The sequence below is a fragment of the Poecilia reticulata genome, linkage group LG23 (assembly GCF_000633615.1).
Source record: "Poecilia reticulata strain Guanapo linkage group LG23, Guppy_female_1.0+MT, whole genome shotgun sequence".
NCBI classification, from domain to species: domain Eukaryota; kingdom Metazoa; phylum Chordata; class Actinopteri; order Cyprinodontiformes; family Poeciliidae; genus Poecilia; species Poecilia reticulata.
In genome coordinates this window covers 17,601,499-17,620,556 of record NC_024353.1, presented here as the reverse complement: position 1 = coordinate 17,620,556, position 19,058 = coordinate 17,601,499, and the positions used below count along the sequence as shown (strand labels likewise).

At 37.7% G+C, this 19,058-nt stretch overlaps 1 protein-coding gene across 2 annotated transcripts in view; it reads right to left on the bottom strand.

Annotated features, from left to right (window-relative positions):
• lmo3 (LIM domain only 3) overlaps window positions 1-19,058 on the bottom strand; it is a 37,654-nt gene continuing 18,596 nt past the window's right edge. For both annotated transcript variants that reach the window (XM_008401543.2, XM_008401542.2), the window contains exons 3-4: window positions 7,733-7,858; window positions 1-2,055 (exon numbers count right to left, since the gene is read on the bottom strand). In XM_008401543.2, the coding sequence (XP_008399765.1) occupies window positions 1,950-2,055; window positions 7,733-7,858 (232 nt within the window). In that variant the 3' untranslated portion in view covers window positions 1-1,949. The remainder of the gene's footprint in view (window positions 2,056-7,732; window positions 7,859-19,058) is intronic.

Sequence of the window (19,058 nt, the reverse complement as noted above, 5' to 3'; positions counted from 1 at the left end):
CTTTCTTCAGATGCCTTTAATATTATGTTTTACTGCCTGTAAAAAGAATTCACCTCTTAGATGTTTTACTTTTACAAATTGACAAACTTTTAATGTCAAAGTGAAAAGTGATTTCTGACAACAGAAGAAGTGATTGCATTAATATCCACCCTCTGTGTGTATTTATCAGCTGGCTCTCTGTGTGGTTCGCTCTCAGGCTGCACTTCTTCTCCATTCTTCCAGATAAACTGCTCCAGCTGTCAGCTTGGTGATCAAACTTTTTAAACACCTGCCACTAGTTTTCTATGGGACACATCTGGGCTTTGACTGGGCCTTTACAAGGACAAGTCTGCTGCCAAGAAGTATCCCCACAGCATGATTCTGCCACCACCATGCGTCACAGTGGGGACAGTGTGTTTGTGGTGAACTTCCTTCCATTTGGCCATGCAGTCTCCCCCATGTCTTTGGCAAGCCCTGACTTTTCTTCAGTAGTGTCTTTCTTATTGGAACTTCCAGAAAGCTCTGACTGGTGAAGAACCAACAGTCAGCGTAGTCATGGTAACCTGGTGTCCCTCTCACTAGTGTCATATCCCTTCTTGATTTAATTTTCTTATGTCCAAGCATGACAAAACAATGGCTTCCTTTAAATTGAACTTCTTCACATGTAAACGGATGTGAGAGGAGCAGTCTGTTTTTGATATTTTGAGAGTATGGATGTGATGACGTGTTTTTAATTTTTTGCATGATTTTTACAAATTTTGTTAATGCATGTTTTTAGTATTTTTACAGTGTTTGCATCCACTGTGGACTCAAAGGAGACAGAAATGACAATTTCCCTGAAGGAGAATCCCAAAGGCATTCAAAACATTTCCATCTATACCAATATTTTTTTTTTATTAATATAGCTGTTTCAAAGATATTACAAAGACGGCTAATAGTCTGTCTTTGTGAATTATTTTGAAAATACAGATGTTGTACTAGCGCAACTTCCTGTTGGAGTGGTGTGATTTCTGAAGACCGACTGGACTTGTTGTGGCTTCCGAATCCGTTTTCATTTTGAATGCAGTGTAACTGCTGTCACTGCCTGTGATGGGTGTGTATTCACTGCTGAGGCCGAGCCGGGGTGGAGCCGAGCCGGACGCAGTGTAAATTAGAAACAAGCCACATCTGCTCAGGGCCTATATGTGCTCCTGCACTGTATATTTGCTGGTGTTTTTAGTTATGTTATTTGCAGAAATCAGTTTTCACTTTGACATTGGAGGATTTATTTATTTTATTTATAATGACCGATTTGTAGGAACAATAAAGGGGTAACACATCCAAAGGAGTGAAAAGTTTTAGTAGGTATTCTATTTAATGTTTTCAGAGTCTTACCAAAACAATATTTGACAGCTAGTAAAAATTTGACTTGAACTTTCTCAGGAGGATTATAGACAGCAGCCTGAGACAGGAGCAGGATGATAAGGTCAGCTTATGTCAACTTATTAAAGGATCACAGTGAATGAACCACAAAGAGTGTTTAGTCGTGAAGTTTTTAAAAATAAATAGCTGTGATTTAGGTTTGTATAAACTAATCTTGGTGTCAAGTTTAAGTGTTTGAATCCTGCAGTCCGGCGGGATGCTGTCTGTTACAGAGTACAATGAAACCAGTAAACTTTGAACCAGGAACAGAACTTGGTTAGCGATCACTCTCAGGGCAAAGTTAGTTTATTCTTTGTCAGGTAAAGAGAGCCAGCATCCGTCAGAGAGAAATAATGAAATATACAAACGTGAATTTACACCAGCTTTTTTTTTTTTTCTTGCCACATTGTCTTTATGGCCATTCTGTACAGTAGAGTGAGTCCCAGTTTATGTACATGTTGGGTACAGAACCTGGACAGGAGGCAATAGTGCATTTTGTTGTGTGATTGCATGCTCTCCTTCAGTCTCTTCATTTCACTTCTGCTCTTCCTCCTCCTCTGATTGGACGATCAGCGGACTTGTGGAGCATAGCTCTCCTTCATCAGCCCCTCCTCATAATCAGTCTGGCAGAGAATCATGTTGTTCTTCAGGAAAAATTTGTCTCCCACACAAAACCTGCAAAGAAGCAGAGGACAGGTGGCACTTAGATGATCACCAAAGCTTGAGTCCCATCATTAATGCTCCACAGTGAACCTGAGTTACTGCTACATTAGTCAGACTGTGGTGCTAACTCAGTCTCAACTTTTGTGACCTTGATTGTAATCATCGTGTATGACTGGTATCATTATGATACCTTTCATATGTGACATTTTTACTTCTCTCTGCAGGTCAGTCATACCGTCACTTCTAATTCCAGCTTGCAGGAAATTTTTGGTTGTAGTCAGGCTCGCAGCCGAGCAAGGCAGAGAATTTCTCTGCTGTTTACACAGATCGACTGAGCACTTCTATTTCAGAGGGAACAAGAGTTGAATTTCTTTCTTTCTTGCAATGTCCATAAATCATGAATTTTATTTAATTAATTGTGATAGTAAAGACCTTTCAGTTTAAGGTTAGACATCTTTGTCAATGTTTGCACAAACCTACAGTGTACAGGAAGTTCCAGGAAATAATGAAGGCTTTAAAACTCTGATATACATTTATCCCTCTGATGCATCCCTGAAATATTTTTCTCTATAAGCCCTCTTGAGGAAAAAAAAAAAAAAAAAAAAGAAGAAAAAACATGTTTTTGTGTGCATAAAATTTTATCATTCAGGATTTCACAAAAATCTGATGAAATCTGATAAATATTAGAGCTAAAAACTTTAAATAAAAATGTCTGCTGAACATTCTAGGGTCCAAACCATTTTTTCCCCAACTTTATTGAATTTATTGAATTTGACATTCATTATTAATCATTAGGACAATGAAAACACAATGATCGCAAATAAGAGATACAGAGAGAAAAAAATGAAGCTGGTTTCTCTATAAACCCAACCCACCCTGAACACACCACGATCTGGGTCCAAGCACAAGACTAACAATTAGAGATCCAGTCCCTGGAACTACACACACACTAACACTACATACACCAACACACCCACACATGTTCCAAGAGAGACAGGATATAACAAAAGAAAAATAAATCAGCAGTAAATAAATGAAGGAAGGAATACTCAATAGAAATAAACAAATGCTAAAAGTTACGGAAAATTTATAATAATTAAAGAAATATAAATAATAAATAAATAGGATAAAAGGGCCCACAGATAATATAGTTTTCCTCCGTATTAAGGAGCAAAGTGATAGCGCCTACCAAAGACAGAAGTTGTTTCCAGGTCTCCATAATTTTGTGGGCAGAGCCGATGAGTGTCAGCTTCACACAGCTGTGAAAGCTTAAGTTTTTCCAGTAGAAAACTTCTCACCCAGTTGTTATAAAATGAAGCAATGCTTAGTTTCCAGATAAGTAAAATAAGTTTGAGTATAAAATTTCAGTCTGGGTTCCGTTCTGCTCACAGCACTGAGACCGCTTTGCTGAGAGTTACCAACGACGTCCTCATGGCAGCTGATACTGGTTCTACTTCTYTCCTTGTCCTCCTWGATCTTACTGMAGCCTTTGACACTGTGGACCATAATATCCTCCTACACCGTCTTCATGTGGAGGTCGGTCTCTGTGACACTGTTCTGGACTGGTTTAAATCTTTCCTCTCCAATCGGCTGGAATGTGTTAGCCTTGGCAAGATCAAGTCCCAGGCTGTCTCTGTCTCCTATGGTGTCCCACAAGGGTCAGTCCTGGGGCCCCTGCTATTTTCCCTCTACATGCTGCCTTTGGGTCAAATCATTAATCAGCACAACATCTCCTTCCACTGCTATGCCGACGATATACAACTTTACATTAGAACTGGAGCATCATCATCACCATTTTCAATCACTGCCTTCACCACCTGCCTGGAAGAGATAAGGACGTGGATGAATCAGAACTTTCTTCAGTTAAACTGCTCCAAAACTGAGGCCACGTTAGTCGGAACACCTCACCAAGTTCAATCTTCAACTTTGACGACTATTTTCTTTTCTGGACAAGACATCCCCCTTTCCACTACAGTTACAAATCTTGGAGTTAGAATGGATTCTCATCTTACATTTGAAAATCATATCAAGCATCTATTTAAAACCTGTTTCGTTCATCTTCGTAATATCTCCAAAATTCGCCCATCTCTCTCTTTCTCTGGTGCCAAGACTCTGGTCCATGCCTTTGTCTCCTCCAGGCTCGACTACTGCAACTCTGTTCATTGGAATCCATAAAAAACATCTTCAGAAGCTTCAATACATTCAAAACAGCGCAGCCAGGATTCTATTGAGAGTCCGGAAATCTGCCCATATTACACCGACTCTGCATGATCTTCACTGGCTTCCTGTCACCTACAGAATTCAGTACAAAATTGCTCTCATTACCCATCAATGTTTAAACAGAACTTCACCGGATTATCTGAAGGACCTTCTCATTCCACATTCATCCACCAGATCTCTACGATCACAAGACTGTAACTTCCTCCACCTTCCTCGATCCAGATTAAGGACCATGGGAGATCGGGCATTCGCTGTGGCTGCCCCCCGTCTCTGGAACTCTCTTCCGGATTATTTGAGAGCTCCGCAACCACTGGATGACTTCAAAAGAGGCTTAAAGACTTTTTTATTTAAGCAAGCCCACTGTGCCTCCACATGATTTTTATGTTGATTTTATCTACGATTTTAGTTGAACTGTGTAGCACTTTGAGATTTTTTCTAATGAAAAGTGCGGTACAAATTACATTTATTATTATAGTTTTCCTCTGTATTAAGGAGCAAAGTGATAGCGCCTACCAAAGACAGAAATTGTTTCCAGGTCTCCATAAATTTGTGGGCAGAGCCGATGAGTGTCATCTTCACACAGCTGTGAAAGCTAAAGTTTTTCCAGTAGAAAACTTCTCACCCAGTTGTTATAAGACGAAGCAATGCTTAGTTTCCAGATAAGTAAAATAAGTTTGAGAACCAAAAGAGTGTTGACCAGACCATTTTTAGTCTAATAGGTAGAAGTAGAGTGTTTTTGTTGTCCATCCATTTATTATTTGTATCTTGATGTGGTGCCTTCTTTATCAAAAGCTTTCATCTTCTGACTCTCATATTATGTGCATGGTATTAATAAACCTGACAGTGATTTTTACCTGACACTGTTTGGCAATCAATATTTCCCCCCACAAGACTTTCAACTAGTGTATGGACAACATCATCCCAACTATGAAGTGTTTAACAGCTGAATGTCAATGACAGGCTTTAAAATCTTAGACTGCACTGTACATATGTCACAGTTTAAAATATATTCTTTTTTAATGTTACTAGCTGTTGTTTACCTTTTCTTCTTTTAAACCCCCAGCATTCCTAATTCCTGACAAACAGCACATGTTGTGTTCAACAGAATTAGTGTGAGGATCCAAGTTGTCCGATGTGAGGTTTTCCCGTCATCAACACTGACCTTTCCCTTCTGCTGTCACCCAGCTGGGTTTCCTGTGCCGCCATCTACACTGACCTTGACCCTCCAGCTCTTCCGGGGCCTCCGGTTCTTCAGGGCTGGATGATGAGGCTGGGCGACAGCTTCATCGATTAGCTGTTCCCAGGGCTGATCTGTGGCTAACTGGAGGCAGCAGATATGAGGATCTGCTGCCTCCACCCTGTCCTCTATCGCCTCAATATGCCGTCTATGTTTGAATGTAAGAATGCAGGAGTTCAACTTTTAATGCTTAGATAGAGAATGCTCAGATTCTGGAGAATTTAAAAACAAAAGTAACAGATATAATAAAGTAAGACATAGGTCCACTGTACATTATATTTTTACAAATATGAGTCATCCTTCCTAATGTTATGGACAAAGTGGGGAAAATGAATTGAAAATTGGGTCTCTTCTGCACAAGAAATGAAACAACTGTTGAAGCTTTTCCTTCTCTCTTCTCTTTGAAGCTGGCTTATCTGAAAATGTTTTGTCCAAAGGGGCCAGCAGAGGGAAGCCTGATAGCTTTAACTGCTAATAAATGTTAACATTCTTAATGCTTGACTGGTGGAAGAAGAGTTGATGAAATCAGATAATTAACAACATAAGGTTTCCATTACACATTTGAAAAACTGACATGTTCATTCATACACCTGTCACCACTAAAGAAATTGTGTCTGTCATATATTGTTTATATTCTATTGTTTCTGTTTTCTTTGTAGTAATAATTTTGTGTCTTCTTGATGTGTCAGGTTCTGTTAAGTCCAACATTTGTCCTTACCAAATGTGTGTCTTACACACTTGTATTGTTTTTATAAAATCACTACCTGGGGAACAGAGGTAAAAAAAAATAGGTAACACTTTATTTGAAGGGGTGTGCATAAGATAGGGTTGCCATCCGTCCCATAAAATACGGAACCGTCCCGTAATTGGCTGTTAAATGTAGCGTCCCGTATTGAACCAATACGGGATGCGATTTTTTCCCTATTCTACAAATGTATATGTGTAATAATAAAGAAGTGGTCCCCAAGTATTTTATATAGTAGGCTGCCCCGGTCATTGTTTGACTCACGGTGTTGGTGTTGCGATATTGTGCCCAACTGCTTTCTGGGTAACACACACTAACCGACACGCTGCCGCCACAGCCCCCTCCGCTTTACATATATTATATTACATATATTATACATATACGTATATACATATATCAACTGGTTCCTTATTTTAATTTCTGAAAGGTGGCAACCCTAGCATAAGACTGACATGACACTGTCATAAACATGACATAACATCTGTCATGAACATAAAGAAGTCTTTGTGAATGTTTATGACAGTTGTCATGAAGTGCCATTTGGTAAATAATGACACTTTTAATGCAAAGTTGTTCTAAAAGTTGCATTAAGAGTCCATTAAAATGCCAACTTTGCATTAAATTGTCATAATTTACAAAATCATGCAAAGTTGGCACTTTTAATGGACTTTTAATGCAACTTTTGGAGTAACTTTGCATTAAAAGTGTTATTATTTACCGAATGACACTTCATGACAACTGTCATAAACATTCATAAAGACTTCTTCATGTTCATGACAGGTGTTATGTCATGTTTATGACAGTGTCATGTCAGTCTTATGGACACCCCTTCAAATAAAATGTTACCAAAAAAATAGCTTTTTGGCTAATTCTGGCTTTTTAAAGTCATGAACTATCACAGATTTTATTAAATGACGCTGACCCTTTTTCCCCTTTCAAATAAATAAACCACATCAAATCAAGAATATTAAATAGTGAATGTCTTGTTTCTAAATTATGGCCTTCCATTAAACAAACCTTTTCTCTCTATAATCCTGGTTCAACACCTTAGATTCATTAATATCAGTATATTTCTGGCAATAATATTTCTAGAAATCAGCCTTAAATGATCCGAAACAGACACACAACTTCCAGACGCAACTCTTAGACTTTTGGCTGAGAGCCTATGAAGATCCATCAACACAATCCAGCCCTCACTGATGACATCACAGATGTTGATTTAGAAATAAAATACATGTTTCATGCTTCCTGTCCTTCTATACACTGCGAGCAAATAAGAACTGTAAGAATGAACAGTTCAAATGTAATTTAAATAATTTGTTATCAGATGTTGTCATTGTGGAGAGAATATCTGGTAATAGAAAAAACAACTGAATGAATTGAATTCGATCTGTCCTCCTGGTTTGTTCATTGGTGCCCAAGTTCTTCCTGGTCCCCATCAGCATGTGAGGATGGGTGGGAGGAACACACTCCATGGTGCAACTTACCTTTGATTGCAGAGCTGGCATGCAAAGCAGTCCAGGTGATAGACATTTTCTTTTGCCCTCATCACCATCTCGAAGGCTGGAATCAGCTTGCTGCAGGCTGCGCAGTTTCCTGTTACACCAAATAACCTGAACCACAAAGACAAACAAGATATGATTTAATCCAAAACAATACAAAATACAGAAAACATTAGAAATGTCTTAATTATTCCAAGACGGAAAGAGCATTATCAGATAAGTTTCAAAGCTGACTAATCATGTGGAAAAAAAACTGAATTCATCACAAGATCAATTAGAATTAATTAAACAATCACTTGTAATGATTAAGTGGTTATCTTCTTGAATAATCATTCAACATACATCTGGAACATGTGCATAGCGCTTCACTTTTTTCACATTTTGTTTTGCAACAGCCTTTTTCCAAATTGTAATGAATGAATTTCTTTCCTCACATTTCTACTTACAAATGATCCATCATGACAATATGAAAAAAAAATACATTTTCAGTCTTTTGGAAATTTACTAAAAGCAGAAAACAGAAGAAATCACATTTATATAAATATTCACAGACTTTACTTAAATTGAGCCGTTTTCACTGATCATCCCTGAGATGTTCCTACAGTTTAAATGGAATCCATCTGCGGTAAATTCAGTTGATTCAACTTAACCTGTAAAGATTCACACCTGTCTCTATAAGGCCCCACAATTTACAGAGCAGCAGGAAGTGTTAGTCAGAATGGATAAAAAGTTGAATGCAGCAATGGAGACTTCCTGAATGAAAACCTGCTGCAGAGCGTCTTGACCTCAGACTGGAATGACGCTTCATTTGTTCAGCAGAACAACCCAAAGGAGAGGCGTCAGAACCTCTCTGTGGTCATCCTGGAAGGCCAAGCCAAAGTCCAGACTGGGATCTGACTGAAAATCTCTGAAGAGATCTGAAGACGTCGACCATCCAACCTGATGGAGCTTCAGAAGAACTGCAGAGGAGAACGGACCAAACTGCTTAAACAGAGGTGAGCTGAGCTGCTGGCATCAGATTCAAAAAGCTGCCAAAGGGAGATCAACACAGTATTAAGCAAAGACTAAGAATATGTTCATAAATGTGACTTTTTGATTTTCTATTTTCAATAAATTTGCAAAACACTCAAAAAAATCCACACTGTCACAATGGAGTATTTAAGAGTAGAATTTTAAGGAAAGAGATTCATTTAATACAATTTGGAATAGACCACTGGAGATATGCACGAGCTCTCCTCACAACTTGCAAGGATAAATGTGTTCACATGATGGATGGATGGATGGATGGATGGTATTTTGAATAAGGCTGCAACATAATAAAATGAGGAAAAGTGTGAATATGTCCAGATGTACTGTAACTTAATGTTTAACCAGGTGATTTTCTGGTAACTTCTAGATTAAAAACAATCAACCGTAGCTTGTGTTAATTGATGCTGAAGCATTCCTTCCAAAAAAATTCAACAGTGTTTTCCCACAGTTCATATTTTCTTCATAATAATAGCTGTAAAAACACATTTTCAAAAGTGTCTTTTTTATTTATTTCAAAACAATAAATGCACCACTCAAAACTGGCATACATCAAGACTTTAGTAGGAAACAATTAAGAATATCTTACATCATTTGAAATTGTCTTATGTTTTAGGCCCCAATTAAACATGATTTTTATTCACAGACCACAACACACCAAATGGAATCCTATTATTATTATTATTATTATTATTATTAGTAGTAGTAGTAGTATTCTTTGAGTGTGTGAGCTACAGCTGGCATCATAGAAGAAGATGGAACATTGCTTTCACTGCTTCATGCACATTGTGAACATTCACTGACTACTGGGGCCTGTTACTAAACAGCAACCTGGATCCAGCAGCCAGTGGCAGAAATAACATAACAAAATCATAAAGCAAAATAAGTTATTAAGCAAAGTTCTTGAGGCTCTTTTCACAGCCTGTGTTAAAATGACAAAACTGCATGCAGCTCTGAGAGCCTGTAGAGAACACCAGTTGATAAATGATCTCAGGATGTGGGATAGTCAGGCCTGGTTATTAACCTCCAGAGAGGATGTAACCTAGAGGCTGGAGAGGAGATGGATTTTATCTTCAGAAATCCAGACACAATTATCATTGTTAGCAAAACTCAATACAATATGGGACAAATATTCAGACACGGGTGGATGGCAAAAGTAGTTCAATAATTCAATGGTAAAATTAACAGGTAAAAATGTAACTTATGTACTTGCATAAATTATAGATTTTTATTCAATATATAAATGCAAAAAACTCTGAGAACAAGAGGTGGCCAGTTGTAAATTTATTTACAACTGGCCACAACTCTACAACTGGCCAGTTATATTATTTAACTTTTATATCAAATGTAAAATAAAATAAAATAGGAGGTCATTCAGCCATTCAGTTCAGGTAAGTTGGACCACAGGTGGCCCAACTTACCCTGGCTTCCCCTAGATCCGTACTGAGGGACTCTGCAGTGTGTTGCTTAGTAACATCCACAGTTTAGGACTTTCCAAGCAGAAAGGAGAAGTGGTGACTCCTCATAGTTCAAATCTCTTCTGTAATTGACAAAACAGCTTGACAAAGCTGAGATATATTTAAGGGTTTCTGTAGCGGCACTCACCAGTGGCAAATTAAGCTGTAATGTACAATGCCTTCTGGGCCATTTTCTATTCATACCTACTTACAGTTCAACGCTCTTTTAGATTTGGAAGCACATTCACCAAACTCACTCAGAAAGCCACTCAAGGTTTTGTGTCTTGCTCATACAGGGAAGCTGGAATCAAACCCACAAACTTCACATTACCAGATGCCTTCTCTTCCCAGTGAACCACGGCTGCCCATGCTTCTATGTCTTGCGTGCTGCATCACAATCTGCATTTATTTACCTTTAGCATGGTGATTTGAAAACAGAATACATCTTAATCATTGTGATTTAGCAAAATAAGAAACAAATACAGATTATTGGACAATCTTTAACAAAAAGGGCCAATCAGTGAAGACTTATGTGTGAACTGCTCAGACAGAAGCAGAAGCTGGAGAAAGAAGAAGGTCTGCTGGAAGCTGCGTGATCCGTTTCTTTTGCCCAGCCCTCACCTCCTGTCTTTCCTGCCACATAAATTGCTCCAGCCTCGGCATGCATTCATCAGCTTCTGTATTAGAATTTGTTTCCTCACAAACCATTGATCATCGTCCTATTACTAGGCAAATGACAGTTAATTACCCACTACATTAACCACCAGGACCCAGGGACTGACTCCCTGTGCCATCAGTCAACATGATGAATGTGGCAAGTTCAGTAATGCATGACCATTCTCCCGTCTGCCCGGCACGCAGAGAACAAGCCCCAGATCACACTTTAAAGCATCAAGGGAAAATCTATGGCAATTTGCATAATTACAGACTCAGGGTTAATAACAGACAAATGATTTGTCACATCTCTCATCTGCTTTTTTAATGGAACTATTGTGTTATTAACCATGCTTGGAACAATGCTGGTGTTCTACATGGAAAGTAGAGAAGGCTTAGCCTGTCCATCTGTAAAAAGATCCAGAAGCAATATAGCAGAACAGATAGGAGCAGCATTACATTAGAATTTGATCTAAGACCAGATAGTCATGTTGTTAAGGGAGGTTGTGGAGGGGGGAGGGGCAGATGTAATTAGTCCCTCTCCACCATTCATGAGATTGTCCATGATTAAACAACTCAAGAGTCAAAGTTATTTCAATTACCACAGACATGACCTGGGAATTGTCACTGGGATACGATTTTTCTGCCTTCACTTATGAGGCTGCCAGATCTACCAGCCCTCATCTACACCCAAACACCAATCCAGGAATTATGGGATCCATTATGAGAAGAAGGTGATAATAATATAGGGAAGTACATCAATTATTTTTCCTATCAATGTTTTAGTGAAACTCACTCGTGAGAATATACACACAAAGGCAGCACAGCAGTAAAATGTTTCACTTAAATATCAGTTAGAAGGTTTTTCCCCAACCTGTTTATGGCTACTTCTAGTTAGCTAGTTTTTGTCCCTTATTCAAGATTTTAATCCAAAAGGGTGAAACCAGAAAACAGTCCCAAAAACAGCGCAAATATGTGCCCACCCCTTTCTTATATTTCTATGTAGCGGGTTTCCATTACTGATGATTAAACAGACGTCTTCCGCCGCTCAGAGAAAACTATGTCTTGGAGCACAGCGTGCGAGTGAAAGGGGGAGGCGACGGGTGACAGCAGAAACGCGTAATTAGTAAATCACGTTATTGCTTGGATTTTAATCGGTACGTTTTGCATCCAGTGAAAACAAGGACGTTAACAAATAAACTGGACAATATGCTGGAAATTTGGTGATATTTCCACAGTTGTGGGCTCGATCGGTCACAAATAAAATCCCTCAATGCCCGAGACCAAGACAAGACCAAGACCATCAAAAAGTGGTCTTGAGTACTACAACACTAGGGAGAATCAAAGCAACACTTCACCTAAGTTATTGATAAGGGAATAATATAACATGATAACATGATCAAAAAAGTAGATTTTAGTTGATTAGACAAATATATTCTGTGTCTGAGGAATTGACACTGAGTATGTTTACTTTAGTGACTTGTAAAGTGTAAAATTAGCAGAAAATCACAAGAAATTAATTTTTTTGATCTTGTCACATTCCTTGCAGTGTTTCATCTTTGCTACCAAGATGTTCAAAGGCTTCTTTATGTAGAAATCAAAAACACAATGCAAAAAACAAAAACAGTTACATTTATGGGCTTTTTAAAAACCTTTTAAAAAGGTTTTTAAAAAACCTTTTTAAAAGGCTTGCCTACATGCACCAGAGCAGTTTTGCTCTACAGATGGATTGCTAATTGCTTGACTGACTTTATGAAATCAGAGAATGTGCCCATGTGCAAACTCAAAATTTTCAAAACAACTGACACTTTAAGAAAAAAACAAATAAACAAAAAACACCTTCAAAAGAAAAACCAAGCCAACAGGAAGGTTCTAACAGTGACACAGGTAACCCTGTTATTCCACATGTTATATTCAGAACTGGGACCTCTCATCACCTCAGTGCAACCTGTCAAATGACTATTTTCATCAATCATGCTGCTGTCACTCACTGGTTTGAAAATGCTGATTTCGCAAATGACTTAAAGTGAGGACTCCCTGTTAGGGAAGGCCCAGTTAACAATAGTAGAAAGAAGATGAGCACATACCAGAATTACTATGGTGTGAGATGCACAAGTACTCTCGTGCAAAAGTGCAGATGTTTATCTTACTGTGGATTATTGGATAGGGAAAACTTCTGTCATAGTATTTTATTTTCAAGTCCGAGCTAAAGATCTCGGTCAGCACCGTTCACTGCAGAGACCTGGCAGGTAACAGAGCAGCTGGATAGCAGTGGGTGGGTGTAAAACAGAGTCTCACTGTTCCACTACGCTGCCCACTAATTCAGAAGTCATTGAGTGGCTCAGCTCAGGCCTCATAACTCCGCCAATACCATCAATATAAACAGCTGTAAGCAGGACTGACACCAACCAATCAGGATTTTAACATACTGTTTTCTACATTCTGTCCTGCCCCGTCTGCACTGCATGGTGCAGCAGGTCCAGTCAGTCCCTCTCCCAGGTTGAGACGTGTTTTTAGCTAATTTGTTCCTGAACCTTATCGGCATTTTGCTTCATTAACCAGAGATACTAATGAAGGCCTGGCTGAAGCTGCCCCATTCACAGAGACATCGAGCTAGTAGACGAGTTCAGATGATGAAAATCATGTCACCTGGGCAGCAGGATCAGGAGGTATGAATTATGCTTAAAGATTTTCTCTGAGTTATGTTTTTTATCACCACACAGATATGAACAGGAATAAATAAGAAGGGACATCTGTAGGGTTTGGAGGAGTTTGGGTAAAGATAATTGGGTCAATTAAACTTGACTGCATTGCTTGGATGTATGACTGGATTGAATTAACTTTACTATAAAGTGCCTTGAGATGATGTGTTGTAAATTGGTGCAATAAATATAAATTGAATTTAATAGAATTTAATTTGACTCCAATGGCTTCATCAGGGTCTTCTTATATTAACAAAGAAGGTCAACAGACATTCACTGACAGAGTTCAGGAGCAAACTGTAAAATGGCTGCTGCTCCAGGAGTTTCAACAATACTGATTTTATTAACATATCATTCCAACATCAACTCCCTCATATGTCAGATAGTGTTAACATCTTCATAATCAGTCTTAGTCTGTCTTAATTTTTTTTTCAATATTCTGGCTGCAGTTCTCAACATTGCTATTGTTTTAGCGTAATGTTGTTGGGCTATCTTCCTTCTGCTATGCTGCCTCATGTTAGTGACCTTACATGAGTGTTCATCTACTTCAGTTTCCCGATCAAATATGTAATTTTTTTTAGGATTAGGGTTTTACTGGTTTTCTTGTGTCAAAACCTTATTATTTATTTACAAACACCCAAAACCTTGAAAGAGGTACATTGGAGAGACAAGGCATTTCAGGTTGCTAGTTTCATATATCTCTGCGTCAGCCAGAGATATATGAAACTATACCCCCCCACCCCGTCACACTGAGCAGGATATGTTGAGCATAGAAAATCTAGTGATGCATAAATAGTTAGGATGCAGCTGTTTTAACCTCTCTCATGTCACAATACCAAACTAAGCATGAGGATTTTTGTGTTCCTTTGTTTTCGTCTTTGTTACCACACACTGGCTCTGTGTGTGTGTGTCAGTATATTGGTTTAAGACCAGATAACTGTGAAACCAGACCAAACCAGTGTTTGGCAAAGATTGTTAGGCTGAGAGGGGCCGATACTGCACCTCGATGTGTGTCTCACAGCAGGGTTTCTGTTATCATCCTCTCACATGCCTGCAGAATGGAAGTGAAAGCCAAATATGTGGCGGTCCTGCAGCCCCAGAGTGTTTCAGGCAACACATGTCGCCCATTCTCAACAAGCAGTGACTGCGGAGGGACATAAGCACATCAAACAAAACGAAAAGCAAAGAAAATGCCAAGCTCTTTTTACTGTTGCTACAGAAAGCCTCCTGTTCCTATTTTGAGTAAGAAGTTCTGTTCAAACTAAAACCTTTTTAGACTTTAAGGTCTTCAAGTTGCATTTGCAACAACTTCTCAAATATTATCCTATTGATATAAAACTTATACCAGCAGTTCTTGGAACTACTCTGCTTATGTAGAAAAAGTTACTTCACTCTTAACTCTTTATTTCTCAAAGTTAGCACAGGGATGCGTTTTTGGGCAATATGCATTTCCAGCCTGCCATGATATGCATCCAGTGGCGCAAAAAGTGGGTATGCAGGATATGCAACGCATAGGGACGCAGCACCAGAGGGGGCGCCAAAACCCCGTCTGAAGGGGGCGGCGCACCGATGATGTTTTCCCATACACTTCAGTGCGCCTTACGCTCCTTCACCTCGCGCACATAACGAGGTAAATGTAGCGAGTTTTGCCCTTTACGTATCGTCGTGAAGGGTAAAACTCTGCCGCTTTTTAAATTGTTGAATTTAAAAAGTGATGTCATATTTATGTAAGACCAAATTAAAAATTATTTGTACATGCTATACATTTAGCAAGGTTGCATATCAAATTTACTTCCTTCAGTATCTTTGCAATAGTGATAATAAAGAAATGCCTTTTTCTACATAACCAGAATAGTTCCATGAACTGCTGGTATAAATTTTAAATCAGTAGGATAATATTTGAGGAGAATAGAGAGGGGATGCATATTTTGGCAGGCTCAAAATCCATATTGCCAAAAAATGCATCCCTGTGCCAACTTGGAGAAATAAAGAGTTAAGAGAGAAATAACTTTTTCTACATAATCAGAGTAGTTCCATGAACTGCTGGTATAAGTTTTAAATCACTATAATAATATTTGAGGAAAATAGAGAAGGCATGCATATTTTGGCAGGCTCAAAATCCATATTGCCAAAAAATGCATCCCTGTGCTAATTGGGGGAAATAAAGAGCCGAAAGGATTTCACATTTTCTACGTAATGACATTTGTTCTCTGAGCTAATGCTATAAGTTTAATATCAGCAAGACGGATGCCAATATTTTCAGGCTCATAAATTAAAAKGCATTCCCTCCTACATTAACAGACTAGAAAGTTAAGCATGATATAAAATGTTCTACATAATGGGCCTGTGTTTTGTAATGCTTTTAAGCTACTATGGTATCAAAAGACAAAGCAGAGAATTTCAAATCATTTGCGGAGAACATTTACAACAGTCACGGACTAAAAAAAAGTTTGTGTCAATAAAGGTGTAAAAACCATATTTATTTCAAGTAATTTGAGAAATAAAACCCACTGTTTTAGGGATGTGTTTTAAAACAAAAATTTCGACAACTTTTTCCAATATAAGACATACCCCGAAAGTAAGACATAGTGGGGCTTTTGGGGATAAAAAGAAAGTAAGACACTGTCTTACTTTCGGGGAAACACGGTATTAAAGATCTGCATCCTGATTCTGACTTTCTGAATGTTGTTGTCTTGGTTACTGTGATGCCATTGAATAGAAAGATGAACTCACTTAAGTTTAGAGAAAGTGTCTTGTGCTTCTGTCTGATTGGAAAACGAGTCTTTGTTACAAGAGCACATTTATCACTGAGAGTTGAGTTTTAACAACTTCAACTTACTTTATTTGGTTAATTTTGTTTTACTTTGGCTTTATATGATCTCTTATCTATTTCTATGCTTTAAATTCAAGTCAAATTTTTTAAAGGTGCTAATATCCATCTCTTTTTGTCAGAATTTTATCTATACACTAAAACATTTTCTCTTTTCTGTACCTTGTAGCAGATTAAAAATTTGTCATACTCAAGGCCCAAACCTAATCTGGAAATCCTTGTGAATGAGAAGAGGAGAGGTTAGGTAAGCCATTAATATATGCATAGAAATGACCTCCAGGACATACAAAAAAAGAGTGTGTGGCAAAAGGTTGAATAATCTTTAAACTGCACTTAAATTTAATTAAAACTTACAAAACAGGTACAATTGCCTTTTGGTGAGATCATGTTTTTCTTCAACAGTACACCTAAGCAACAATTTCTGTCCTTTTGATGTCAATTAAAACCCTCTGATTAAAGTCACAAAGGTTAATCTGGAAGGATAGATTATATCAAATGTGATGGAAAGAAGCCAATGCAGCGACCCTGTGCTGATTAGAGGTAGGGACGTGATGAAGCTGAAGCTCTTGGGTCTTTATAAATTTAAAACACTTTTTCAAGAGTTACTGAAATAATGCCAACACTCATTACAACAGAGACTGCGTAGTTGTAAATAATTCAAAATTAGCAAGAATAACTGATTTGCAATTTCAACTTTTCTTAGAACATGAGAAATGTGACCATCCAAAGAAACACATCAGGAATGTTTTTATTAAACGTTTTGATATGCTCAGGACACTAAAGCCATCATTTAATATATTTACTTCTCCTCATAGCACTGCCGTCTTATCCACGATCCGTCTCATTCATTCATTACAAAGAACTGTGTGGCGCTGCATTCCAGAGGTTCAGTCTGCTTCAAATACAGTAAGTGGATCCCTGGACTGTTGATTAAAGGCATTTGTAATTTCTGAGTCTATACATTTTAAAAACAACTCATGTTTAGAATGGATTTATGTGACATCTGCTGCTTAATATTTTATGAATTAATATGAAAACAGTGTTGAGAAAGCAAATGAGACTTTGACAAACCTGATCTGTCGAAAGAATATGCTGATAATAATGGTATCTGCATTATCATCAACCTTAAATTATTTGCTCTTCCACTGTGAGTTTACCTTAAAGCTGCAGCATGTAACTTTATCCATCAATTCAGTATGAGACCTGAAAAGTCCCCTGCAAATCTCATCCATCTGTTCTGGCTGTGCCCCCGGCTCAGTACCTTTAGGATGGAGATATTTTCTGCTGTATCTAATGTGGTTGGGAGGAAAATTGACCCAAACCATCTAAATGCCTTGTTTGGGGTCTTTTGTGGAATTACCCCTTAACTCTATCTCAGGGAAATTCTCTAGCTTTTATGACCATTATTTCTAGGAGAGTATTATTACTCACATAGAAAATTCCTCAACCACAGTCCTTCTTCCACTGGCTTAGAGATATTCTTTACCTTCTTAAACTCTTCTGAGCAATTTACACACTGGGTCACCACTAGTAGTGCTGGCTAGACGAACTCACTTTCCCTCTGAACCAGACTAGGTGCCATTATACTTTTTTTAATTTACTCGTAATGCATTTCTAGTAACATTTTTTGATTACTTATTCATTCCTGGAGGTTCCCCTCTCCAGCCTTTTTCTATCTTTTGTTTTACACATATTTGAAAAAGTGGTGGTTATTTTATCTTATTTACTAATTTTTTTTGTCATGTTACCTTAATGTGAGTGGAGTCTGCTTGTCTCTTTGTTTAGTTCATTTTTATAACTAACAAATTATTTTTTTTTTTAGGAATTTGAACAGTTTGTTTTATATGTGCAATATGATAATAGTCATATAACTGTATAAAAAAACAAATAAATAAAAAAAACAGTCGGTGTTAACTCTTTAGATTCCAGTACAGAATGAACCCAAATGCTTCATCAGCCCAGCATGCATTGCACAGGTGAAAAAATGGCGATGTCCAATGTCGCAAAAGCTTTGTAAAAACTCTTAATTACTTCAAAACAATTATCACGAACATATTTTTTTTTGTTAATATTAAAATCACAACATTTAGCCTAACATGTTCAACTAAACATGTTAGTTGAACATGTTCTCTAAGGACATGTTAAAAGCTGCAAGATATTAAAACTTTTCACAAGGAACACATGAAAGACCCTGCAACCAATAGCAGACTTGAGTCTGCGTTCTTGTCTGTCATGTACTGTTTAAACTTAACATTTAATAACATAAAGTTACCTAATTTTTAAAGTGTAATCAGTAATACTTTTATAACAAATTTATATCAGTAATGATTTCTTGGTTAATGTCAAGTTGTCACAACAAAGACATTTTGAATAATGTCAACTTTGTATTAAAAGTGTCACAATTTACCGAATGACGCTTTATGACAACAGTCATAAATATTCATGAAGGTTTATTCATGTTCATGACAGGTGTTATGTCATGTTTATGATAGTGTCATGTCAGTCTTATTCACCCCCTTCAAATAAAGTGTTACCACTTTGGTAGCAAAATGCGCAAAAAAAATGCATCTTAATTTTTAATGCATTTTAATTCTAATCTAATTCCATATTTATTCCTATTAAATGAATTCCGGTATATTGAG